The sequence below is a fragment of the Pocillopora verrucosa genome, chromosome 6 (assembly GCF_036669915.1).
Source record: "Pocillopora verrucosa isolate sample1 chromosome 6, ASM3666991v2, whole genome shotgun sequence".
Lineage (NCBI taxonomy): Eukaryota > Metazoa > Cnidaria > Anthozoa > Scleractinia > Pocilloporidae > Pocillopora > Pocillopora verrucosa.
Window position 1 is genome coordinate 12,381,607 of NC_089317.1, and position 21,574 is coordinate 12,403,180.

At 35.8% G+C, this 21,574-nt stretch overlaps 3 protein-coding genes and 1 long non-coding RNA gene across 4 annotated transcripts in view; all 4 read right to left on the reverse strand.

Moving 5' to 3' along the window:
* The window catches only part of LOC131769688 (fibroblast growth factor receptor 3-like), a 202,087-nt gene that overhangs the window by 35,609 nt on the left and 144,904 nt on the right, over positions 1–21,574 (reverse strand). The gene's annotated exons all lie outside the window — the stretch shown is intronic.
* LOC136281595 (roundabout homolog 3-like) lies at positions 346–6,717 on the reverse strand. Its single transcript, XM_066168261.1, has 5 exons — positions 6,606–6,717; positions 3,940–4,194; positions 3,503–3,769; positions 2,750–3,004; positions 346–1,110 (listed from the first exon to the last, which is right to left on the reverse strand). Exons 1-5 carry the CDS (start codon positions 6,715–6,717, stop codon positions 920–922), a joined length of 1,080 nt encoding a protein of 359 aa, XP_066024358.1. The 3' UTR covers positions 346–919.
* LOC136281686 (neurotrimin-like) lies at positions 4,068–16,849 on the reverse strand. Its single transcript, XM_066168459.1, has 3 exons — positions 16,670–16,849; positions 16,186–16,545; positions 4,068–12,915 (listed from the first exon to the last, which is right to left on the reverse strand). The coding sequence occupies exons 1-3, from the start codon at positions 16,734–16,736 to the stop codon at positions 12,659–12,661; spliced, it is 684 nt and encodes a 227-aa protein (XP_066024556.1). The 5' UTR covers positions 16,737–16,849; the 3' UTR covers positions 4,068–12,658.
* Positions 20,375–21,321, reverse strand: LOC136281695 (uncharacterized). The gene is made up of 3 exons (XR_010717905.1): positions 21,222–21,321; positions 20,981–21,136; positions 20,375–20,475 (listed from the first exon to the last, which is right to left on the reverse strand). It is a non-coding gene; the product is annotated as an uncharacterized lncRNA (long non-coding RNA).

Sequence of the window (21,574 nt, forward strand, 5' to 3'; positions counted from 1 at the left end):
TTTCAACGGATTCCATATAAAAACAGCACTGACAAACACCATGTCGTGCTCCGGTCTACAGTCAAGTCGCCCGAGAGTCATCTCGCCCGAAACCTAAGTCAACATCACCAATTACTTTTTAGAAGTGATGTTTTATATACGGTGGTTCAAAGTTGAGAAGCAGTTTCAACACATGTCAAAAGTTTAAGTGGAAGTCCAAGAAGTCTCACACTCCAAACGAGTTCTATGCTTGAGATGCTGCGTTGAGAGGAGTAGTTAACTTTACAATACATCTTTGAACAAATAACTATTAAAACAATTTTATTAATACTTACATTGTACAGATTTAGTAGGACCAACAATTTGTCTTGTGAAAATTTCCAAGACTTTCACATGTACATGAATTAATCGCACATCGAATACTACACTTATGAATGCAATTTGCAACAGATACGCGAAAACACCAACATACAAGTACCTATCTTTAACTTTTTTTGAAAATTTTTAACAAACACCTCTAAGGAGACTGAACAGTAAAAAATGCAACATAAATTACACGTCGCATTTAGTAACTATTACATCGGTAACTTTACATTGAAGCAATCAATAAACGCTCACAAACACTGAAGGGCAATCACTGACAGTTTTTTGCTTGTCATGTGTATCATTCTACTTCATTGTAGATGATTTTCAACCCAACTCTACTATGTGATCAGAACTATTTCATCCATCCTTAAATGTATTACACTTGGTTCATTTCTGAAAAGTGATTTAAGGAAATAATATAAATTATCTACCGTTGGCTCGACCCTTACAGTACATTACAAGCTTTTGAATTCTCAAATCCTAGTGATGTCATGATGTCATACTTACAATAGACACTGAGATGAGCATATGCCTCCACATCTTTGGTGACATTGTTCCATGTCCTACATTTGTATCACTGTCCATTAAGTTTTCTTGAAACATTTTCAATGACAAAGGTTTCTCCTTTATGCAGAACTGTACTGTTTCCTTCTTGGGTCCAGATAATCTGTGAGGGTGGATTACTTGATGCATTACAGAAGAAAGTAACATTGTAAAATTCCAGGACTGTCTTGTTTTTGGGAGCAGAGATAATGTCAGCACCATCTGAAAATAAGGTGTAGCAGATCATTTTGAAGGTTAATATCACGAGAAAACTTCATCAGTTACATCTCTTAACTTAAGATTCACTTTATTTAATTTTTTTTAGAGGGCACGATGACGAATCCTGCAATCTGATTGGTTCTTTACCCGGTCCGTATTTTCCTATCTCTGCCCACGGGCCACGGTAACGCTTTCGTGAGTCACCGAGTACATCCCAACTTTCGGTGCCATTTTTCTTAAATATATCTCGTTCTTCCGGCTGGGCAGTATTTTTAAGCAAACACGTCGGTCATTACCTCAAGCCAATAAATAACTTATGAATCATCTCTCTTCTCTCTCTCAAATCACTTTGGTTGACAGAAAAATATTGGTTTCAGAATGAATTTGTATCAACAATAGTGTCATTACGTTGGTTGACAAGCGGCCTAAAAACCGTCTGCAAAAAGTACCTAGAGAGTTGAAACGTGAAGTATTTGGTCACAGTTAAACTGAACGATGGAACTTTCATTCATTTAAATACCTGAATTTTCTCAAGCATCTTGTTCGTAATGAAAGAGCGAGCGAAGTTTTAATTTAAGTTCTACAACAAATATACGCTCTCGGTGAGTCTTTCCAAGTCCGTTCAATTTGAACATTTGTACCATAAATTGCACAACAGAAACTGAAGGAATTTTTTGAGAAAAGGCCGCATTAAATCCCCTTCTGTCTCGTTGGAGTGTGCCATTCGAAGTTAGTTTTTGTGGAGGAAAGACCAGATATACACACGCCATTGCAGCAAACAAACGAGCAAACTCTCACAACTTCAAAATAAAAAAAATTGAATTTACTCACAATTACTTTCCTCGCCGTTTACTTAATGAACAAAGGTAAATCTTCGTACATGATTGAATCGTCGATGAGAGTGAATGATACTTTCCGTTAGATCAGTGACTGTTTCTCGAGAAAACATTGTCGTGACAGTCCTTGCCAAACTAGTTCCGTTGTTTTTCAAATGTTCTTACGCTTTTTTTTTCTTACGCGCTCTCTAATTGACAGGTGTCAGATTGTGACAGATACTTGTAAAAATAATGTTCTACAGTTTGTTTGGAGGTCTTTTAAATCCCCTTTATCGTTACGGAAATGAAAATTTTGTGCTGAGGCATCCCTCCGGAATTTGCATCACCTCTATTTTAACTACCATTTACTCGCTAAAAATTGTTCAGTGTATGGATGATCTTGCTGTATTTACAGCCTTAAATCATTCGGGTTCTTTCGGAAAGAATTTTGTCAAGTTTAAAAAAAATAAATATGTTATTTACTGGCTAAGGGTCGGTCCGTATGGTGAAAAACTGTGACCTCGGTCTTGAAAACGCTTTCAAGACCTTGTCACAGTTTTTCACCATTCGGACCTCCCAGCCGGCAAATAACATACACTTTGTTTTATTCCACAGCAAAGGCTATTTGGAGCAATCTTTTCATGTCTTCACCTTCAATTTAAACTGAATTAATTTTTTAACACGAGGATATCTTCTCCCATACCAACTAATAAAAATTTTCAAAGAGAGATCCCTTTCCATGTGATGTACATTTAGAGCAAAAAATGTCGAAATTTACTTTAGAATATTTAAAAATTACTTCTTTGTACATAGAACTACAAACTCACAGTGTACAGAAACCACAGCAGTAGAATTCTGTTGTTCACCAGCTCCATTCCAAGCTGTACATGTGTAATTCCCTGTAGCATCTCTGTGTATGTTAACAATACTGTAAATATTGCCTTGATGTAGGACAGAAGAACCTTTATCTCTAGTCCAGTTGATATTAGGTGAAGGATTGCCAGATGCACTGCAGTGTAAAGTCAAGTTGTTTCCTTCAAGGACAACTTGATTACCTGGAGCAGACTTAATAGCAGATGAATCTGAAAAGGAAAAATTAATATCACTGTGATTATCAAAGCATGTTTAAGCTAAATTCATATAGACCTCAAAAATGTTGCAAAGTCTTTACTGATACAGGTGATGAATGTACACACTAATAGGACCAAAAGAGTACACGAGGTTTCCTTGCCTATGAGAGATTTCCTATCATCATAAGTATCATGACACATAAATATTTCATGTACCATAACAAACAATTCTACACCCTACTTTCACACTACAAGGGGGAAGAAGAGCAAACACTTCAAGGAATCCTAATTAGTCCAGGACCCTGCATTTGTTTTCTGTTTGGTCATCTATCATAGTTACATTGACAAAGAGAGGTCTATCTAAAGTACACAAGTTTTAGTGCCAACCTGCCTTGGTCAACTTATGTTTGATTGTGGATTTCCAGTAGCTTTTCTTTTTCTTTGCAACAGTTCATAGAAACTTCAGCTTAGCTAGTGGTAACAGATATAAAATAAACCTATAGCACTTACAATAAACAGTGACGTTGACAGTAGCTGTTGCAGGTGTTCCCACTCCATTACTAGCTTTGCACTGATACTGTATTATGTCATCAGTTGCGTCATGTCTGCTTACATTTAACACATCCCATGATGAAGTATTTGAGAGCACCACACCACTACCTTGCTTAGTCCATGTGATGGTAGGTTCTGGTTTACCAGATACATTGCATGTCAAACTGGTATTGTGACCCTCAACTACTATAACTTCTTTTCTGTTAATTTTTACCGAAGGAGGATCTACAATGCAAATCAAAAAACTTTAAACTATGACAGGAAACAGAACTACAACAACACCCCAAACATAATAAATACCACAGAAGGTTCAACTGAAAATGATTTGCTATTCTCATCATTTTAAATAACATAAAAAACTGAACATGAGAAAGGTCAAGAAAAAATCAACTCACAATGGATAGCAATGACGACAGTAGCTTTCTTTAATTTACCAACTCCATTCCAAGCTGTACATGTGTAATTTCCTGCTGCCTCTCTGGGTATGTTTACAATGCTGTAAATATCCCCTTGATGTAGCACTGATAAACTGCCACCTTTAGTCCAAGTTATGTTTGGTGTAGGATTGCCAGTAGCATTACAATGTAAAGTCACGTTGCCTTTTTCAGGGAAAATTTCATTAACTGGAGCAGACTCTATTAAAGCTGGATCTGAATGAGAAAATATTATAAATCTGACCTAAATCTAAACAGTATGTTCCCAGTTTTCATTTTCTCATTCGATCCCTGCACTGACCAATTACAACAAAAACTTTTTCACAACTACTCATCTAGAGTGAGCATGGAAACACCTCCAAAACGGACCCTTGACTGACTTGCACTCTGCTGTCACATGATTGGGATTGCAAAGTTACTATTGTTACAACTTGAAAGTTTTTTGCATTAATAATCTTCCAATTAAATAAATAATCAGTAATAGTAATTAAAACAATGCAACTTCAAGTGGGGGGTGACATAACCATACTTGGGAGCAAAGGAACTTGGAGTGGCTGTGCCACCTGTTACCCTGAGACCTGGTCCAGGTCTTTAAGCGAGTACGAAACTTTTAACAAAGGCTTAATTATTTTAACCAAAGAAATGGCTCACTTTTTTCTGATGGACAGGATGTAGCTTATTTGCCGGCCTCCAAGACTGTCAATAAATCTTTTGTTTGCATTGCTGGATCAGCCATAAACAGTGCTTACTGCAAATCCTTCACAACCAGCCCGCCCAGGTTGATCAAAATGCAGTTTTATAAAATAGCTCCATCATTGTAAATGTTTCATTAAATTTTATGACAATTGCAATCCCATTTCCTCCAGCTTTGGCCCTGGCATTTACTTTCATCGATACAAAACTTATAAATTTTTACTTTCATCACAACAAATTTTAACACTAAATCCTATATTGAAATAAAGTATTACTCAAAAAATGTATCCCTAAGTGGCAACTCATGCACCTCTCTCTCCAACAGAAGTTTCAATATCCTATACTTTGTTTCTTTTGGGCGAACTGACCTATCTAAATGAAAAGTCTACAAATATTTTAAAAAATTAGTTCTACTTGATTACTGAAAAGTTCTGGATTTGTTCTTTCATGCTTTCACAATGGACATTGCATTTCTAACCAGCATGTACATACATGTATAATAGTTATTGCCAAATATTGTCTAAAGTAAAGTTACAAATAAACCAAGAAATTGATAACAAGAAAAAATTAAAGGAGTCAAAACATGAGTCAGAAAGAGAAAAACAAACCTTACCTGAAAGATAATGGCCAACTAAGACCAAAGTAAAAAATGCAAACAGATGTTTCTCACTGGCATTAAAAAAAAACGCACTACAGCCTTGAGTAAATATCAAAGTGACCAAAACTTCATCAGAAAAAACAGTGATCATCATAGTAAAAATTAATTTACCAATGGTTTATGCATTTGATTTGTCCACAAAAGAATTAAGCTTTAACATTTTTCAATTTATAAGAAAATCATCGTTGCTGCTGTAAAATATGATTGTGGCTGTTCATCATGGTGATTTATGGTGCAACTTTTCAACTGCAGACCTCTGGTCTTGAGGTTCTTTGTCACCTTTAAAGCACCTGATGCTTAGCTGCCATTGGTTGATTTGTAACGGCAATGATTGGCGTATTTTGGTCCTTGCTATTTTTTGTGAGATTTTCTTGCTACTTCTGACCTTGCTCACTTTGGTACAGCTATGCGTATGTTGGGAGTCTCCAAAACTAAACATTTGAAAAGGGGCTCTCAAAAACTAGCACCCTGTAAGTACCACAGATTACTGGTTATAACAATATTTAAAATACAACTAATACCTTGAAAGCCAAGACCATGGAATTAAAAGTTAGGCATGAGTACAGATATATCGGAAGATACAGCCTTTGGTAACCTTATAGGCTTGTATCCACACATTAAGGTATTCGAAACACCAATTGCTAGTTAAGGTAAAACGTGGCCTGCATATGCACAAATGAAAGCATAAGAACTATAAAATTCACTCCTAATTTTCATAAAATAAGGGGCAACATATACAAGTATATATAAAAAAAATGTCTATGACTGATCCCCTTCAACCCTTTAAATCCCACCATCTGACTGTTTATTCTCCCTACTAGCTGTTTGACATTCCCTTGTTAATTATAGTAATGAAAATTTGTTGTTAGGTCAAAATAAATCACTCCTGGGAGTTAAAGGGTCAAGTTGTACACACATGAAATTTAAATCCTGCATTTTGCATCACTTTGTTACAGCATTTGGCATAAACAACTAGCAGATTAATTTGGCTTTGAAGACCAAACAAATTTTCTTTGACAGATCTGCATTCAAAATTCTTAGTGTAATTTTATGATGATAAGACACTGATGCATCTTTTGCAAAAATATACAAAAAAACTAAACAAATAAAACAAACCAAAACAAACAAACAAAACAAAAATTAAGGTCATATTTATAAGGTAAAAGTTAGTACAACAGTTTTCAAAGTATTAGTTTTTTGAGACACCTGCTCTCTTCTTGATATTTTCTGACTATGGCCACATTTGCTTTTGGAACTACATGTTACAGCTGCACACCACTGCATGTGCTGTCACAAGCTGTTGATGTTCCTCGAGTGATGTCTCCTTCCAACTGCCTTGCTGACCTTATGTTCACAACAATGCAAACATCCCAAGACAAAAAGTTCATGATGTCTTTTCACGCAGAGTTCTTTTTTAATTCGTTGGTTACCAATTTTCCTATTGTGACTGTTTTATGAGCCTTACAGAACCTTTGGAACAACCAGCTTCCCTAGACACTTGATACCAACTACCACTGATTGAATTACATACCAAATGCACGAGAAACGAATTTCCACACAAGATTCATATGATTCCAGACTGAAAGATTACTTTGCAAACAACAAGAAGGCATAGCATGTGAAGACCAGTATCTGCAGCTGACACAGTTATTACTCTCTGACCAGAAAGTTTCGTAAACTGGAAAAAAGTAAATAATTCCTCAAGTCTGAAACAAGATGTATCTGGAACCCTATATATAGTACTTCATCCTCAAATACCTGGATTGTGATATGGTAAAATGGAGACTAGGATTGAAAACAAATTCACCTTTCTTGATGAGAAAGAGAAATGATGGCTGCTACAACACCAGCAGACATACTGATCACACCATGGCTCCTGTTTACACCTTCCACAACTTCACCATAATTTTGTAAATCTTATCACAGTATTTTCATGTTCTACTCAAGCAGATGGGATATAACATCTACATGCCCACACATTTTTCAAGGAGAAAAACATCTGTCATTTGTAGAACAGTTTCTTAAATGGTCACAATCCTCTATCATTCGGGCAGAAAACAATATCACCCCATTACACTGCCAGTCACTGAATTCAGATCAAAAGCAGATGACAGGTTTGTCATTAAGCATTCAAGGAAGGATAGCTTTTTCATGAATTAATGACTTCCTTCTCCCCAACATTTATGATCTTTAAAAGCACATTCAAAACTAACATTCACTTGAACTTACTTCTGTCTACCTTTTTTTAAAAAGCCTTTTAAAATTATTACTCATAGTAATTTGTACAAAATTAAGGGAAAATTCATTTTCACTCAGCATTTTAACATTTTACCAGAACAAATTGTTGCTGCATTTTATCCATAGGGTAACACATACAGCATAATAATTGTAATAACAAGCATTTCTACCACGTTTAGCCACATTTTCCACATTTTCACTAAGCATTTTAACATTTTGAGAAAAAAAATTGTTGCCGCATTTTATCCAAAGGTAACACAGCATAATAAGTGTAATAACAAGCATTTCTACCACATTTGGCCCCTTCTTTATAATGACCTTGTCATCCAGTTTCCCACACAGTTCAAATGGCAGACTCTACATGTACATGTTATACACCACTCAGCTTAAGCATATATCGTTTTAAATCATATTGGTAAAACTTAAACGCTTATTTCAACCAGCCACAAGACAAATAGAGAAAAAGAAAAACATCGTTAGTTATACATGTATGCACATAATTATGTACAAAGCCTACCATTGTGTATCAATATGCTTACTGTCTTGAATTTGTTATTCTTACACCTGCACATGCAGTTTAAAATTATGCTACACATTCATCCAAAAAAGCTTTTTTTACAAGTACTTAAACGGGAGAGGAGAGAGTTCTCTAAATCTGTTTATTTTAATCAAGTGCTTAAGGGTTGATTGATAATCAAAAAGCAAAAATTAAAGGTGCTGAAGGATCTCAAGCAATTCAAATATGTGTTCTGTTCTATCAGCCAAGTTTTATTGAGTCAGGTTAATGAACAAGATCTTTATGTCTTAGAATGCCAGCATTTTTGTGGAGGACCTGATTTAATTTAAAACAGATGTCTAAAATTTTCTGAAAGTGTTCTGAATATTCACAACAATATTGCAACTTTCCTTCAAGAACTGAAGGTTTTAGGGAAAGTAAAACCTTTTACTGAAGGATATACTTTTTTTACAAAAGGAAAGAAGAGTATTGATGCAGAAAAGAACAAAAATGTCCAATTAACTCACACACAGGTATTGGTGCCAATTATACCTGTTAGGACAAGATGCAGACTGCAGACTGCAGACCAGACACAAAATGTAGACAAGATACAAAATGTAAACTGCAGACTTCAAAATGCAGACTGAGAATCTAAAGAGTTTTTTGTCTGGTATGTGATAACTTATAATCTTACAACTTACTGATCATCACACAATTGCTTTTCTGCAATCAGCTTTCATGTTTATTTGCACTATTGTGGAATATTCCTGGCCCATTTTTTGATCAAAATCGATCTCATTATAATTTCAAGCCTTCATATAGTCTTCTTACTTTGCACACCAGTTGGTTGGTGTGATGTCTGTACAGATTTTACCAATGCAATAAAGTAGATGATGTAGATGTAGATGTATGTAGATGTAAATGAGATGTCACTATTGAATATTTAACAAACACAATAATGGAGAAACAATTGACAGCTTTGCACATGCACATGGTCCATACATTCATCTTTTTAAGTAGTATGTGCTTATTTTGTTGACAAAAATGCGAACCGAGACCAAAACTGTTCCTTTTACTTTATCATTCCAGATAAAGATGGTATCTGAATTTGTCCCTGGCCAAACACAAACAGCTGCACAAGATCACTTTCTCCAGGCATCGAAAACATACACAAAATTGTCCATAGTTAATTTTAATCAGATATTCATCTAGTGTTAGCACCAAGCAAATCAATCCAGAAAAATGTAATCAGCACACTCAACAAATCATGAATCTTGCAACACAGCTTGCCGTTATAGAACTGCTCAAACCAAAATTTTTGGAGCAATTTATCAACACCTCAAGCAATATTTGATTCAAAATTGTTCCACTAACTCTCACTGTGAAGGAACAATAACCATGATCGTGCTACAGTGCAAAAGAATTCATTTTCTCTCAGACAACTATCCACCATTTTCACAGCATGAGTAACACGTTTACTTTACGTAATCTGATATATTTCATATGTCCAGTAGTATTGCATTTCTCATAAATTGCAGTAAAATACACGTTAAGAACACAGAAAAGGCAACAATTCTCATTCTTAAAGATGATTCAATTTTACAAACCGCTCTCTTTGAATTCCCCATTACTGCTTTGAAATCTGAACACCTCTCAAACCAAGGAACAAAAACAACAATCTGATTGGTGCAAGCTACATACCCTAAACTATCTGATTGGTGCAAGCAACATACCACTCTCTATATGCTAACACAAATGTTATTATTATTATTATTATTATTATTATTATTATTTTAATAACTCAAAAATATCAATAAGGGGATTATAAGTTGATCCAATACCAAATTCTCCAAGTAACAACACAAGAACTGTATGGCAGACATTAAGGAGAATTACTGATGAGACCTTGGGAGTTGAAGGTTAATAAATCAGCCATGATAACCTTGACTTTTGATAATTGTAGCTCAGTGAAGCTTATCCTTGAATTTGCTCAGTTCAAGTGGGACAAGAAATAATGAGACCAAACATAAAAATAAAAAATTCAGACCACACATTCTCTGGATTGTGATTTGAAAGGGTGACTCTTTAGAAGAAGTAGTACCCATTTGGGAATTCCAAGTGACCTTGTCCTACTGTAACTGAGGTGACCATTAAGCAGACTGAGGTCTTGTAAATTTATAGTAAATATTGGAATGTGTTCCCGGCAATTGGTAAGTGACCCTCTAATATAGGGGAAAAATGTGAATTTTCTAGGTGGGGATGAGGATTTAAACTTTCATGTTTTCATGCTTTGTGTTTACAAAGCATGAGAACAAATTAAAATAGAATTGTAAAAAATTTGCTTGTGGAATGGAAACAATTATTCCCCATGTATGAAGGAGACACATTTATGTGACTTCCATGCTCCCTTGGGGAGCATGCAGGGGTTCAACATATAGGGCCAAAAGCATTTGCCCTCTAGCACTGAGTCTCATTCTACAGTAGTAAATAGCAATACTGGACTCTTCCATATTCTTTTGAAAACCCTGTATGTTAGTTGAACTTTCACCAAATCCAAATCAAAAGTTAGGCACAAGCAGCGGAATGTGTGACCTGTGGCCCATGGCCAGAATTACTCTAAAATCGTCACAAGAATTTACATGTATCTGCAGCATTAGTCAAAAGTTGTGAGAATATTATGAAGTCTTAAAGGAAAATGTTGCAGCCAAAATTATTTATTACAAATTTGTAATTTTTACCTTTGTCACATTTTCATTATCTTCTTTTGTTTTCAAGTACCTTACTTTCATCAATATTCTGTTACTTCTGTTGCATAACTTTCCTTTTTTTGTGTCATATCAGTTCTTTCCTGGAAATTTTTTCACTCAGCTTAATCATTTAACTCTGCTGGATTGTTTTCCTAAATTGTTGTGTATCATCTTTAACCAGACAGTTTGTTTCCAGATCTCATACAATGTTTGGAAGTGTCTTTTGTTGTCCTTCATTTTGTTTTCAGTCAATTTCTTTGCATATGATTGTAGTAACTAAATATTTAAAATTTTCTTCCCACAACAGCTGTTGGAATATATCATTGAATAATATCAAAGAGCATCTTTGGGACATGTACAAGTAATTCTGGCTCTAACGTGCGATGGAAAAAGACAAGCTCACCACTGAGGGGATGACATTTTCTGATAAGTTCAAGCATGTTCCTTGAATATACCTTCATAGTGTTTACCTTTAATTCAACTCTAAGTTTGATGAACCAGTTTTTATCACTTCAAGCATTCTGAGAAAATCTTAATTGGTATCCTGCAGAACATTACACTAGCTCTTGATACAGAGTTAGAATGGTATCTGTATGTTTCACCCCTTGTCACCTTTGTGAGTTTGTCCCCTGAAGTACAGATGTACAACACCCTGAAGTGCAGGGCCCAGTTGTATAAAGGATGGATGCCATTATCTATTAGATAAATTGCTATCCAGCAGATAAGTGATTGTAAAACATTCTGCGCTATCCACTGGATAGAGATTTATCCAGTGGATAGCATTATCCAACCTTCAAACAACCGGAACCAGATGCACAACAAACTTGCCCCACCCTTTGAGAATTTTCTTGAATCTTTCAACTCATTTTGTGAAAGTAAGTGATGTTTCCTGTTAAAATTGTAATATATTTCCATCAACATTCAATTTCACAGTTAAACAATAACACAGTTTGATCAACATGTAGATTCTTGGCAATGTTCACCTATGCACAATTATTACAAGAGTGATGCCATACCACAAAGTATTTATCTAAATGGTTTAACAGTTTCTTATGCTTGCCCTCACAACAAATTTTAACAACTAATTACCTTGCTGTCCCTTAGAATTTTGCCAAAATCATTGCTTTATTAAAACACTCTCAATAGACTGTCTATTGCTGTAAGTATCTCTAAACTTAGCTTTTCATAACCACTTGTCATGTTCTCTTAATCAATTATTAGACTAAAAAAATAATTTTTGACTTCAACAAAAAAAGAATATTTTGTGGTAAGGAAAAATGTAGAAATATCTGAGGGCAAACAGGTAAATGGGGGGGGGGGGGGAAACTTGCTTCACTTCAAGAGGCAAGGGCAATAGGGCAACACAATGTGGCAACACCTACAAAAACTGTTAGAAAACAAGGGTTATCCATTGACTATTTGGCCGCAAGAGTGTAAGCATAAAATGTTGGCATGGTTTCCATGCTGTTCACCATCCATTAACTACCAGTAAATTTTCAACTGTTTAAGGAAAAACATTAAAGCATGCTTTACTAAGCATGATCGCAAATCATAAGGCCATTGTTTAAGTTAGCCTAAGTAGCAGAATTAGTGTCAAGTGTTTGAGATTGCTGAACAAAATGCTCTAATTAGGTCATTGTCATTCTATACTATATGTGTTGGTTAAGTGGAGACAAAATGTTAATATTTTGGAAACATTATGCACTTAATTCAACTTTGGAGATAAATTAAAGAATTGCTTGCTGGAGCATATATAACTCTCCTTTTGTCTGACTAAAACAGCTTTCGGGTTAAGGATTCCTTGCAAAGAGAAGGACTAACCTTAAACCACAAGGGATAGGTCTTCCTCTAATAAAACTTACACTGCACAAAAACATAGACAGTCCTGCTATCAGGGCTTCCAACATCATTACTGGCAGTGCACCTGTAGCCTCCTTCATCTTGTTTGCCACTGATGATGAGAGGGAAGGACACAGGTTTGTTGTTAGAAACCCTTGTCCAGGTGATATTTGGAGTTGGATTACCATCAGCCACGCATGTTAGATGTAATGTGTCACTTTCATTCAGGGTCTGATTACCAGAGGTGTAGTTGATCTTTGATGCATCTATCATAAAGAAGGCACAAACATTGACAAATAGAGAATTCCCTGAATTTTTTTTACCATGTATACACAAAGCTGTTACTCATTCACAGATAGTTAATTCACGAAACCTTTAACAGCTAAGAGCAATGCCCAATGTCCACACTGAGGGCAATTAATACCTTCACTAGTCATTACACTTACTAATTAAGGTGACAGGCACACGTAGATGATTAGCTACATAACTGCTCACACCTAAGCTGCAGAGGAATCAAACCCACAACGTTGCTAGTATGAACAAACAGAAGTGGTTTCATTTACTAATTCCTTAATTGAGCAAAAATTTTTCAAATCTGGACAGCGGTATGTTAAACTTTTTTATACTAAGCATACAAATTGATAGCATCGAACATGTTGAGTAAAAACAACCAATAGAAACCTATACTTGAATCTTCAGCTCGAGAATAAATTTGTTCAAAGTAAGGTAACCACGTCAAGATTTGCCTTTAAATTATAGGTCACAGTTTTAAAGACCATCACAAGAGTCTCAGTAGTAAAATTAAATTTATCCAGTGCAAGGAGTCAGAAAAATAAAGGTCATATCTGATACCTTTTGTACAATTCTCAACCAAATTGTACTAAAAATGGTCATCTCTCTGTGAAACAACTAACCTCATCCATTGTACCCAAGAGTAAAATATCATTTCTATCCCTAATTTTTAGCATCATATATTACATAAGGTGTCGGAAAGTTCTTGAAACAATAAAACATTTCTCATGTCCTTGGAAATGAAAACTTCAACCTTGTTGTTGGTGTTGAAGACAGAATATGTCTATTGTTGTCTTGAATGACTAAGTGTCATGAATAATGAATGAATAAGTAAATAAGTAATGAATAAGTTTGAAACTTATTTTAAATAATACATCTTTACATACATGAAAAAGTGCTTGAAATGGAAAATTATCAGACTCTTCCACCTCTTTGGAACAAGAAATTCTCGAGGGGGCAGGAAAGTGCTTGAAACAAGAATATATTCTACTGTTTAAGTTTATGGTGGAAACCAAATAAAACAATCAGTTTTGCAAGCAGAATGTTGCAAATGGTCTATTTGCGATGCTAAAACCATAAAGCTGTAACATAATCACAATCTTGACAGCATCAGAAACATACTATAACAAAATATTGATTAAGCAAACATAGTATAACATGTATGTTGTAACATTTTGAAAAATTTTCAGCCATCCTATGCGCAAGAACAAAATAATTTCACAGCATTTATTGAAGTTGAAGGAAAAGACCAGGGAGCTGCAAATTATTCACATTTCTACTACAAACTTGATGATGCATTCATATTGTTATTCTGAAAGGGAAGGTACCCATAAAATTAGCTTTATTAAAGAAATGAAAGCTCATAACTTTCAACTCCCCATCATATGGAGACACACCAAAGTGTCATGCAACTAAAAGAATTATTTTGAGCAACGAGTTTTGAATCTAGTTTATTCTGGTTCTGTATGGTCAGTTCAGTGTTGAAATTACTTCAAATTTTTATTAAACAAATAGAGAAGCGTTGACAGTGCTCTGTTCTGTTGTAAAGCACATAGGAATTGTCTAAAACACAAAAGAATTGTAGGGTGAAACTATCTACTACGTGTTGTGTTTCTCCCCACTTCTTGAGTGCTCTAGCCACTTCCCAAGTGCTTTACAACAGAACAGAGCACAGTAAAGGCTTCTCTATTTGTTTTAGAATAGAGAATCCATTAAATTCCCCAAGAATTCCTTTCAATTTTCAAAACAAACTTATTTCCAAAGTGAACAACAGTGTCATCAGCATGCTCTATATTCTCATAATGCATGCTATAATAAGCCAATCAGAATCCTTGATAGAATGGTTCAAATAATCTGATTGGCTGCACAAGACTTAAGCTGTCAAAAATGTCAAACCATCAAAGTTCACATTCTGCAATAGTTTACAAAATTACATAGTTCAGCAGGTTGAATCTAACACTTCTGCCTGAAGTTTTTTTGTCTCTAGTACAGAATCTGAAAATGGAATGTTCACTGAAAAATGGCTGAATTGTGGCTCATAAAAACATGCAAGTTTTTTCACATGACAAGTAGAAAACAAACTGTTCAAGGCAAGTGTTTTATGAATAAACGACAGCTGAATTCACCAGAATGTGAAGATTGCTCGAGATGACAGCACTGTAAAAGTCAGCTGCAATGACTCGGATGTGGCCTTCCACTCACTGCATCGGAAAGGATATCACACCAAGCTCTTATTTTTTCACTTCAAGGGTGGCCAATGAATTCCCTGAGGCTTGCTTCACTGCAATGACTGAAGATCACCACGATGAGCTAGCCTTAATGGACCTCAGCATGATTGCATTTGCTCTGACACGTCATGATTAATACAAATTTTAGAGTTATGCCAGTTTGGTTAAATTTTTCATTATTCCTGTTTTGTGCTATTTTGTTTTTGAAAATGAATATTCATATACTTTGTGGGTGTTAGCTGTGTTTGCTTTTTATTACTGTACATAAGCTTGCAATTTAACCGTGCGTGAAAACCTTTAAAACTCAGACTGTCCATTTCATTTTCTCTTTGAGATTTTCGTTTCTGCTCACGTTACAATAGCATAAATTACAGCACCTGGCATTTTTTCAAACCTTCGTTTGGTTCTTCTGTTGCTGCTTGCAAGCTTGTTTGTTGCCAAATTTTACTTTCAATTAAAGAAAAAACAAAACAAAGTCCCAGAAAAGGTCAAACATAATACAATTTGGCAGATGGCATGACAGCTTTAGCTCAGCTCTATGCTATATACTCTCATAGAGCACATTCTTTCAACCAATGACAGCATGCATTAAATTCTAACTTTATTATAAAATGCAATATCTGTGCTATCTGAAAACATGTATGATGGTTGACTTTGCAACAGAAAGTTTAAAGCTGAAGTGACAGCAAATAGAAAGATCCTCATTCTGATTTAAACAAATACTAACAAACAAGTAATTTAAAAGTGAGAGAACATGTTTTATAATCAGTGACAAAGCCATACAGTACCCCTGACTTGAGTATGGCCTAACTAAGCCCCTCAATCACCACTAATTTAATAGTTCATAAAACAACAAGTCTCAAGGTGAAAATCATCACTCTCATATTCATTATCATTACCATTATTGTTAATATTATTATTGTTATTATTATTATTATTATTATTATTATCATTATTATTATTATCAGTATTATTATAGAAGTCTCTAGGAGAAAATAAGGAAAACGATGTACTTACATTTCACTGAAATCTTGACGCTGTCTTTGATGGTAGTTGAGAGAAAGTCGTCGGAAGTCACAGTCAATTCGTACGTTCCGCTGTCTGATCTTTGGGAGCGAAGGATTGTCATTGTTGATTGACTATCTGTTAAACTAAAAACGAATCGATCTTGGACGTCACTAGCCACCTGAGTTGTGCCTCCACTCCTATACCTCGCAACTCTTTGTGCAGAAGGCGAGGGAGAATCAGGAGTGAAAATTACTTCTACATCATCCAGAGGAGCACCATCAAGAGTGTATGTCCACTGAAGGGTGATGTTGAAATTTTCCACCAGATACAATGGACTTGAAGGAGTCGAAAGAAAGGATGGTGCTTGCTCTTAGCGAAAGAACAACAAAATTTACATTAAAACGATTCTTTTAAGCGAAGATAGAGAAAACTAACCTTAGCACATTACAGCATGTTAGAACGGTAAAGTTAAAATCTGATTCGAGGTGCTTACCTGTTTCTCGTACGAAACTAATTGCTTCAAACAGAAATGAAGTTAACAGAAAGTTCAGCCAGGTCATACCTCGCGAATAAAAGTTTGTGCAGTGTACAATATCGCCAAAATGATATGTTCACACGGCCGATGCGGAAGTAAATAGCTACCAATTCACTTTAATGCTTGTAATGGCATTGCTCAAATTATTCCCTTCCGATGTCACGTGCTTTTGAGAGTCAGAGGTATAACCGTGGAGGACTAGTGACGAGTTTCTGTGTCAAGCTAAGTTTGGAAATTAAGTCAGCTATTTACGATTTACTAGCAGTCGAACGACGTCGTCAAACTGGAAATGAGCATTATTACATACCTTACATGTTAAGAATACAGTAAATCGGGTACATTCAGGAATTTTTCCGTAATTTCATAATGGCTGTTTCCTCCACATTCGCCGTTTACAATTGTTATGGTCAGCGGCACAGGCAGACCACTGTGTTTGTGGTTAATAACTGTTGACATACGACGAACAAAACCTCTGAAAATTGTCTATGTAAATTACATCTCGGTTTGAATATCTCACTCAAGTTGAATAAAATGTTAAGGAAGTACCTTGTAGAGCTTTTCAGATTACATTGACGACTGCATGGCGATTACATTGATTTCTGTGGGGCGATTACGGAGTTGAGTACGCTAAAGGTAATGTTGGTTGTCGGCGTGAACTAAAATAAAGTTATTGTGGGACCAAACGCTTTCCAATCCTTGACGTTCAAAGCAAGTTCGCTTGAAGCAGGTCTCCGTGTGCTAGGAAATCTATTTCCCTCCATTACTGATGCGTTCCCCGCAAACGTCCAGTTAGGGCTTCATTCATAATCCTCGTAGATTTTGTTCGTCTCGTGTCAACAGTTATCAACCACAAACACATAGTGTGGTCTACCTGTGGTCAACAGGGTATGAGGAGGGTGTCAATGGGGTTAACCGACCAGCGACAATGGGCGAAAAATACTACCGACTACCGACAAAACGAAAAAAAAAAAACTGACTGCCAACAGAAAAAAATCAACCGACTACCAACATTTAGCCCACTAACCTCCCACTGTAATATTTCAACCACGTTGTTTGTTACTGCAGTCCAGCCGAGTCAGCCAAGAGTGGAATCATAAAAGTGATAGTGAGTTTTTTCCAATTGAACGCCACCGTAGCCAGCTTCTGGTCGACAAAGATAAACACACAAGAGTATTCGAATTTAAAAAACATCTGACTGAACTTTTGGGATGGAAGGAGCAAGTTGGAATTAGTGGTTTCTCGATGAAGATCTTTAGCCTGGCAAAATTGTCCACAGGCAAATGCGAGAACTTTGCTATAGTAACAGATGGGCAGTGGCAACTAGAACTGCCAAATTTAACATCTGATGAAGGCAGCAGTGAGCTCAACGGTAAGTCTTAGAACGCTCTATTAGTCTGAATAGTTTTTAAACATGTCCAGCGGAGTGTGATGGTTGCATAACTGTAGTAGTTCTGTGGTTAAGTTGTAAGATTAAATATTTATGCTGTTCTCTACTCATTCTATCTTTTCCATTTACTGTTTTTTGTGAAAAGAAAATTTGTGTTTCAGAGACGAGCTAACAAATAAAAAATATCCCTTAGAAATAATATTAGTCAGCAAAGTGGTTTAAATATAAGCTTCCATCTGTATTTCTGTGTAATGAGTAACGCAACTTAACAGCAGTAACTGTTTAGCCTGCAAATCGTTGTACTTGGCTTTGGTTGTTAAAATACAAAAATTTTCTAGGTTGACAATCTGTTGTTTATTGCATTTCTAATTTAAAGCAGATAATGCCATATTGTATTGATTATTGCGGCTTCAGGTTAACAGTCGCGTTAATGGCACCGGGCAGATTGAAGTTGAAAATTTATCAAAAAAGAAAATGAGCAGATATAAACAGCTAAAAATAAATCTTTTGGATAACATGGTGTGAAACTACTCAGTTTTCTATAGAATTTATTAAAGGAAAATTTCTTAAATCTCACATGTTCAACCACTTTTGGAGTCACCTTAAGTGATGTATGGCGTGTTACATAGGCCTACTCTTGGGCCCTAAGTTGTCGTAACTTTAGGCGACTTTGGGTGATTTAAGGTGACTTAAGGCGACTTAAGCAAAAATTGGCACAAAAAATATTGCGACTTTAGGCGATTTAAGGCGACTTAAGGCAACTTAAAGCGATTTTATTTGACTGAAGCGATAAAACCAAAGTTAGCAAAAGTCTTTCCATAAACTTTAAAAATGTCTACAGACTCCCTTGCAATAAACACAACAGTCATTTCGGTTACTTTGGTATGCTCATAAGTCACCAATGGACCATAGTCTAAAATATCCATATTTCAAATCAATTTAGCAAAAAATACTTAGACAGAATTACCACAATAGTTATTATTAAGTTATACAGTAAAAGCTAGTGAATAAATAGCCAGGAAACCAATTTAGCTAAAAATGTTCAGAAAGAACTACCACAATGGTTATTGTAAAATTATACAGTCAAAGCTAGTTTTAATAAATAGCCAGGAAAACATCAAGGGTTATATGCCCAACATCAAGCAAACTGATCATGAATATACACATAGTGACATAAATTTTTAACTTAAGAAAAGAGACACGATTATCATGAAACTATCCATAAACTTTCCACATGATCAACTAAAAATAACATGATTATTTACGTGTATTAACTATTTCATAAAGCTCCACAAATTATAAAAATTGTTATCTTGGTAAACTTGTTTCCCATATTTTTGGCACTTGCACTGTCAATTTTGGCAAGAAAGTTTGGCAAGTCGCAGGCCTTTCCAACAGCATCCAAAATTACACGGGTCATTTTGACCTAGTGACCCAACCAATTTGTTGTTTTCCTACCTCAGTTAGACAAAACACCCCAATACCATACTGAGAGCCAAATGCTACGGTCCGTCATAAAATTACTTCCTTTCCAGTCTCTCCAACTACTTTTGACTGCAGAAAACTTCGACGTTCCAGCTATAGGGAATCTAATCTTTTTCGAAGATCTTTCTCTACTCGTGATCAGATCAGCAGGACCTTCCAAGCATTCAATTGTTTCTACCCCGCAGTTTTTCGCCTAAATAAATTAGTTAAGTTGTTTTTTTGGTCTGGTGGCAGAATAACAGGTTTAATGGCATTCATGGTTACCTTGCAACTGTCCAGAAACTAACGAGTCACGAGGAAATTCTACAAACTGATAGCAAATTCTCTGGGAGTTACTACATCACGGGCGACGAGCGGGGATAGAAAAAACGACCCAAATACGAGTGGTCAGCGGTGAAACAACTTTCATAATTCATATATAGACAGATCATTTGTAGTATCAGGAAACAATCGTGTTGTAAAGCCGAAGTATAAACAGTTTACTTCGCTAAATAAAATGTTAAGCAATTCAAAAGTGTTGATTGTACATATATCTTTTACTGCTTTAATAAACAATGAAGGCATCGGTGGCATCCGAAAGGTACCAAGAAGAATTAAATGTACGTTTTGTAGTTGCAGAAAACAATCGTGTTGTAAAGCCGAAATGTTACCAAGTTACACTTCGCTACTTAAAAAGTTAAGCAATTTTCCTCAAGCTTTAACTGGAACAATACTTTTAATGCTCTATTAACCAACGGAGGCATCGGGAAAGGCATTGGTGACACCGGATGAATGAAATGAGAATGATATTCACGTTATGTAACTTGTTGTGTGACGAAAAAAACGTATCTTGACTTGTTCAAAGCATTAATCACAGTTGGCTTCCTTTTCACTTGAATTTTGTATCCACAGCCTAAGATGAGAAATTTAAAATTTCTATCAGCTGAAGTTCTTTTACTGCATATTATATCTATTCAATCACCCCCAATTCACGTGGAAAAAAGGCAAGTAGGAAAACACTGAGCTTCGAGAAACAGCCATGTTAAGGCGAATGTATTTACCATTCCTTAAATATTTACAATCAAGACCACTCGTTTAGGAGACCTTTTCTCAAAAGATCCACACGTGCAAATAATGCTGTTTTCCGTTCGAAATGTTTTTCTTCCTATTCAATTGAACACCTGACTTAGCGTTTAAGCCGAGAAAAAAATCACAAAGTTTGAATTCTGGGATGTTGTCCACTGTTGGCTCCATCAAGTTACGATTCTGCACCATTGACGCTCGTGAAAATCTATCTTAATTGACTACCAAGGACTGTATTTCTTATCTTGCAAATTAAGGTCTGTACATGACATTAAGTTCATCATCTGGTTCGTTGTTATAGTCAGCTTTAAAATTTAAACTCTACATGTGCTGACAAGAAGCCACCCTAAGGGCAGGTGAAATGTTGCGTAAGCGTCTCCGCGAAAGGCACATCCAGACAACTTGCATGGAAAAACTGGCCGCAGCTATCGCACCCAAGCCAATCCTCTCCATCGTCGTCTTTGCAAATCTTACAGACCGCGGTATTTCTCCTATAATTGAACAAAAGATATGGGACGTCAAAGAGAGTGTTGCGGCGTTTAAGAAACAATGGTATTTGACACCATCAAAACTTACCAATCAAGGTCATCATAACACGAGCCAAATATGACAGACGTTATTCTTTCCCTTTCCATGTCCACATCGTAACTTCCATTGATAGCCAACCCCTCACACAAACACCGAGCAAACTTAAAACAAACAAAGAGAAATTGAATACATTCGAAACCAGGAAGCAGTCCTATTAAAGTGAGTTTTAGCAAGTGATTATGCTACTCACAAGACATACAATCACACCACAGTTATAGCTATCGGTCTGTGTGTAATGTAGTGGTTCAACACATAGCCATGACTAGCAATTCCATCCCGTTTTGAGATCAGGAACGGCACTGCAGAGTCAAACAAAATACAGCAATTACATAAGTATGTCA

Coding starts and splice junctions, on each gene's coding strand:
- LOC136281595 (XM_066168261.1), bottom strand. CDS start 6,717: ATGAACTTTTTGTCTTGGGATGTTTGCATTGTTGTGAACATAAGGTCA. Junction 4,195..6,605: donor TTGTGACAGCACATGCAGTG/GTGTGCAGCTGT, acceptor TTTCTCATTCAG/ATCCAGCTTTAATAGAGTCT. Junction 3,005..3,502: donor TGTCAACGTCACTGTTTATT/GTAAGTGCTATA, acceptor TTTCCTTTTCAG/ATTCATCTGCTATTAAGTCT.
- LOC136281686 (XM_066168459.1), bottom strand. CDS start 16,736: ATGACCTGGCTGAACTTTCTGTTAACTTCATTTCTGTTTGAAGCAATT. Junction 16,546..16,669: donor TAGTTTCGTACGAGAAACAG/GTAAGCACCTCG, acceptor TCTTTCGCTAAG/AGCAAGCACCATCCTTTCTT. Junction 12,916..16,185: donor CGTCAAGATTTCAGTGAAAT/GTAAGTACATCG, acceptor TCTTTATGATAG/ATGCATCAAAGATCAACTAC.